This window comes from Oncorhynchus clarkii, unplaced genomic scaffold (genome assembly GCF_045791955.1).
Source record: "Oncorhynchus clarkii lewisi isolate Uvic-CL-2024 unplaced genomic scaffold, UVic_Ocla_1.0 unplaced_contig_5317_pilon_pilon, whole genome shotgun sequence".
In the NCBI taxonomy this organism is placed as follows: domain Eukaryota; kingdom Metazoa; phylum Chordata; class Actinopteri; order Salmoniformes; family Salmonidae; genus Oncorhynchus; species Oncorhynchus clarkii.
The window spans coordinates 1-4,954 of record NW_027260357.1 but is presented as its reverse complement, the minus strand read 5'-3'; the positions used below and the strand labels follow the sequence as shown (position 1 = coordinate 4,954).

At 44.5% G+C, this 4,954-nt stretch overlaps 1 protein-coding gene across 1 annotated transcript; it reads left to right on the top strand.

Moving 5' to 3' along the window:
• Positions 1–821: 821 nt before the first annotated feature.
• LOC139401377 (L-rhamnose-binding lectin CSL3-like) lies at positions 822–3,556 on the top strand. The gene is made up of 8 exons (XM_071145675.1): positions 822–852; positions 1,139–1,174; positions 1,255–1,299; positions 1,438–1,573; positions 1,700–1,818; positions 3,093–3,137; positions 3,238–3,373; positions 3,451–3,556. The coding sequence occupies exons 1-8, from the start codon at positions 822–824 to the stop codon at positions 3,554–3,556; spliced, it is 654 nt and encodes a 217-aa protein (XP_071001776.1).
• Positions 3,557–4,954: the final 1,398 nt, after the last annotated feature.

The following is a 4,954-nucleotide window of genomic DNA, read 5'->3' as shown; positions in this document are numbered from 1 at the left end:
ACTCAGCCACCAGAACAACACATCGTAGGGATAGGACCATAGAGAATGACAGTCACAGTATATCATCATTATATGTGTCCCATTATGGCGTACGTGAGCGCAAGGGCAGCTCCATTCAAATCAAATAACAAACGTAATTACATTTTATTAAAGTAGGCCATTGTCTTCTATAATTTCTTTGAGTTGGCAAACAAACTTAAAGGCTGCACACCATCACAGAGTGTGTTGTTTGAAAAGGTACTGTAAGAAGCCAAAGTTGGCAATTTAATGCTACCTACAGTTATGCAGTGTTTGCTCAAGAGTATATTTAATTGGCTGATCCCTCCTAATAACCCGGATTGAAAAATGGGGAGCGTTAGGCAGGATGCAACCTTTTGGAAGGTTCAGATAAAAATATGCTATATTGAACAAATATGTCTCCCCGACATGGAGATTATTAAGGAAATACGTTGTCTCTATTCATGAAATGTATATCTGCAATGCTCAAAGGTTTTTTACGACTGAAAGTGGCCCGTGTGATTCTTCATTAACGAAGAAGCTCCACCTAGATGGCTACTTTGCTGGAAGCCCTCAGTGGCAATGTTCATGCCTACATGGATTCCATCCATCTAGAGTCCTCTATCTAACTCCATGAGACTGACTCAATAGCCAGGTTTTGACCGGAAAAACGCCGGCCCCTAATTGCAATGAGGTGCACCTGGAGACAAATAGATACACCTGGGTAAATTAAGAGATGTCACATAACATAAATACCAGGTGTATTGGAGCTTGTTATCATCAGTTGCATTTTCTCTGTTAGTACCACTCCTGTACCTGGCATCATGTGCATTTTGAGACTGACGGTGGCCACATGTGAGTATACAAAATCTGCATCTGATGCAGATTAGAATTTAAATATATATTACAATGTTTGTGAGTAAAAAGAAGTACATGTAATAAGATTTGAGGGACATTCAGTTCCTTTTGGGCAAAAAGGTATTCAAAGCATGGAATATGAGACCAAATGCTGAATTTGACTATAATACACTTAATATAACTGAAATGCTTGAGTATAGAGACCAATGCTGAGTTGTAGCTTCATGGTCCAAGTGCATATGATGTTGAATGTTACTGATGTAGCTGTGTGATGTTGTTTCAGTGCTGGCTACAGCTTGCTGCACACTAACAGATGGAGGTACTGTATGTAATAATGATGATACTACTTAACCAAGCTAATGTGAGTGGTGTGTAATTCCTGTTTATTTGTCCTGGCAGCAATCAGCATCACGTGTGAAGGCTCTGATGCTTTACTGCAATGTGGTAAGCTAGTCCACACTGCTGAACAGTATACTCACTGACCACATATGATCGTTTATACTGTAGATTAGCATCACTAGCCCACACCAGAGACCCATACTTGGCTCTCCTTCGTGCCTCACTGTTCTCCATCTCCCTCAGATGGAGGTAAGATCCATATCAAGCGTGCGAACTACGGTCGTCGTCAACACAATGTGTGTTCTATTGGGCGCCCTGATAACCAACTCACCGACACCAACTGCCTCAGCCAATCCTCCACCAGCAAGATGGCAGAAAGGTACTAGAACCTGTAACTCCTTGGCTGTAGTGTAAACAACCACCAGCAAGAGGGCAGAAATGTGCTGGAACTTGTTGTGTTTACCTGTATGAACTCATGACCTCAACCTGTCTTTGAAACACACAGATGCGGTGGGAAGAGCGAGTGTATTGTCCCTGCATCCAATTTCGTTTTTGGAGACCCCTGTGTCGGGACTTATAAGTACCTGGACACCAAATACTCCTGTGTCCAGCAGCAAGAAACAAGTCAGTCTCTGAATGTGTGCTAATAATATTTAGTGGTGGGCACCGATATCCATATTTGACTTAGTGTTGGTATGACTGTGGCATGTTGGGATATTGTTTAATTCTCCTACCCACTTTTAATCTTGTAAAAAAAGTAAGCTCAGCTGATTGCTAGAAAAGGAATATAATGGGTTGGTTCCCATATAGTACCAGCTTGTTAACGTTTGTTTCTCCAAGTGTAAACCACCCTCACCTGCTAACTAACCCTAGCAAGCTGTGGATATGCAACTTGTTTAGTTTGAGTAGCCTATAGGGAGGTCAGAGACCTGGCAGTGGTGCCAAGATGCCATAGGAACTGGTAGTGGACTACAGGAAATGGATGGCCGAGCCCCTCCCTGCCAGGAGGCTAAAAGGATTGGTATCAACCCTCCGATCCTGAATTCTACACCTTTGAGAGCTCTTTGACTGGCTGCATCACCACTAGGTATGGCATCTGACCACAAGGTGCTACAGAGGGTATCGCGTACGGCCTAGTACATCAGAGGCCGCGCTCCCTGCATCAGGATTTCGACACCACGTGTGTCGGCAGGCCCTACATTGTCAATGACTCGCGCAACCCAAGTTATACTGGTCTCTGTTACTCCATAGCAAATGGTACGGCTGCACCAAGTCTGGAACCAACAGGACCCTGAACGGCTTCTACTTCCCCCAAGCCATAACTGCTGAAAGACTACCCGACTATCTGCATTGACCCTTTTTGCAGTAACTTTTTTTGCCTTGTCTCATATGCTGCTGCTGTTCCTTGTTAAATTGCCATATCTAGCTCAATTAGCCAGCAAGAACATGGAATGGAAGTGTCTCAAGCTTATTTGATGCTTGTGCACTTAATCTGGTTTACCATGTTTCAGTGAACGGTAACTAGCTAGCGCAACTCCCACAGTTGTGTAGGGTTTATAGCCAATCTGACAGCTGGCACAAATTGCATAGAAATACAGATTAGGTGTAACTGGTCAACTTTATTTTTTCACCAGCTTAGGTCTAGCCAGCCAGTTTGCTTAACATGTTAGCATTTTGAGAACTGCTCATAAGGAAGTGAAACTAAAAGGTAACGGTGGAAGATGACGCGCCTAACTTTTTGTACAATGGTTCATGCTAACAAGTTTATAATTACTTTTAAAAAAAGCACCTGAAATCAACATTCCCTGTTAGTGCCCATCACTGACACTTCACCAGGTTAATGTATGTCTTAATTAATGTGTCTGGCCAGTGGTGTAACTCCTGTGTTCTCTTTGCAGTAAGCAGCATCATATGTGAAGGCTCTGATTCGCAACTACTATGTGGTAAGCTGGTCAACACTACCGTACAGTTTAATCATGTGGTGCTGTGTATATTAGTCACTAGCCCACACCAACACCCAGGTTTGTCCTTTCTCTTCCTCAGATCGAGGTGAGATCCGTATTCAGCGTGCCAACTATGGTCGTCGTCAACACGATGTGTGTTCCATTGGGCGCCCACATAAACAACTCAAAAACACCAACTGTCTCAGCCAATCCACCACCAGCACAATGGCAGAAAGGTAAATGCACACTGAAGGTTTCAGTACCTGTAGGAAGTCATTGGCTGTGGTGTTAACCTCTACCTGTTGACACACAGGTGTGATGGAGAGCGCCAGTGTATCGTCAAGGTGTCCAACTCTGTGTTCGGTGACCCCTGTGTCGGAACCTATAAGTACTTGGATGTGGCTTACACCTGTGACTGAATGTGAGGTTTGTATATGTGCACATGACTGGGAACTAGAATTTGTATTTTATTTGACCTTTATCTAACTAGACAAGTCAGTTAAGAACAAATTCTTATTTTCGATGACAACTCACTGTTCAGGGGCAGAACGACAGATTGGTACATTGTCAGCTCGGTTATTTGTACTTGCAACCTTTCGGTTACTAGTCCAACTCTCTAACCACTAGGCTACCCTTCTGACGATTTGTCTTGCAGGATGTCTTCCTGGGGAGCCTGAAGATGTGCAAGGCTTCTGGGATATCTTCATCAGGTCGTGCTGTTTTCCTCCAACCGCCTAATCAACTTCAATGACCATTGTAAACCTGTGTAGATGGTGCTGAAGCCTTAAACAATTTCTGAACTGTGGTTGTTGGTCTGACTTAAATGAAGGGGCAGGAAGACTATACTAGTTGCCTCGTGTACATTAATAAATGTCACACCAATATTACTGAACATGTGTCCTTTATTCTCACAAGCTTTTCACTGGCTTAATTTGTACCTGGGGCTAATGTAACTGTCTTGATGTCTGTAATCTGTGCCCACCGTTAGGCAGTGGTAGGCAAGTTAAATACTCATTGTGATCACTTTCCTGACTACCTCAGGCGGTATGATCTGGCTGGTCAAACTATTTTAAAATCAATTGTACCCGGGTCTCAACTCACTGACAGGTAGTACGTATGACATCAGCAGCCTTAATGGTCCTACTTTGTATGCATCACCAGCTAATCTGGTCACAAAGCAGGATGGGTAAGACATTTTTATACAATGTGTAGTCCTTACAAACCTTGATCGCTAAGTGGTAGGCTCCTGATTCCAAGAACACAGGATGAGATGTTGCTATCCTTTGCAAGCACTTCCAAGAGTTCATGAACAGTGAGCCTGGTGACATTTGGGGAGCTCATCGTCAGTGTACCTTTGGTTCCTAGCGTGTTTCGGCCTTTCGCACTATACACCCTGCCCAAAGGCGGCCAACGACAGGGTGATCAATCCTACGCTTGCGTCCCCATTCCCAATTAGTCATAGGAGTTGCCTTGTTAGCCAACATCCCATGGGACTATGCATGGCAGGGGCGTCCTCCTCCCCGAGTCAAGCGTTGTTGACTGCATACTTCCTGGCCCTCTCACTTCGGGGCCCAGCTGGGGTCTTTTCTCTTCATCCAGATCCACTTCCTGCTGCCTCAGAAATAGCTTTGATTGCCGAGCTCTGGCCCTTAACTCCCAGGTCTCTAAGTAGCCTGGTTGTAGATGTTGCCACAACCTCTGCAGCCCACCTCCGCTGGTCGGACTTCTGTGTTCCAGCCATGATGCCGTGATTCGGCAGTTAGATCGGCATGTTTTCGCTCATAAGCCTCATTTACTGAGTCCTCCCAGGGTACTGT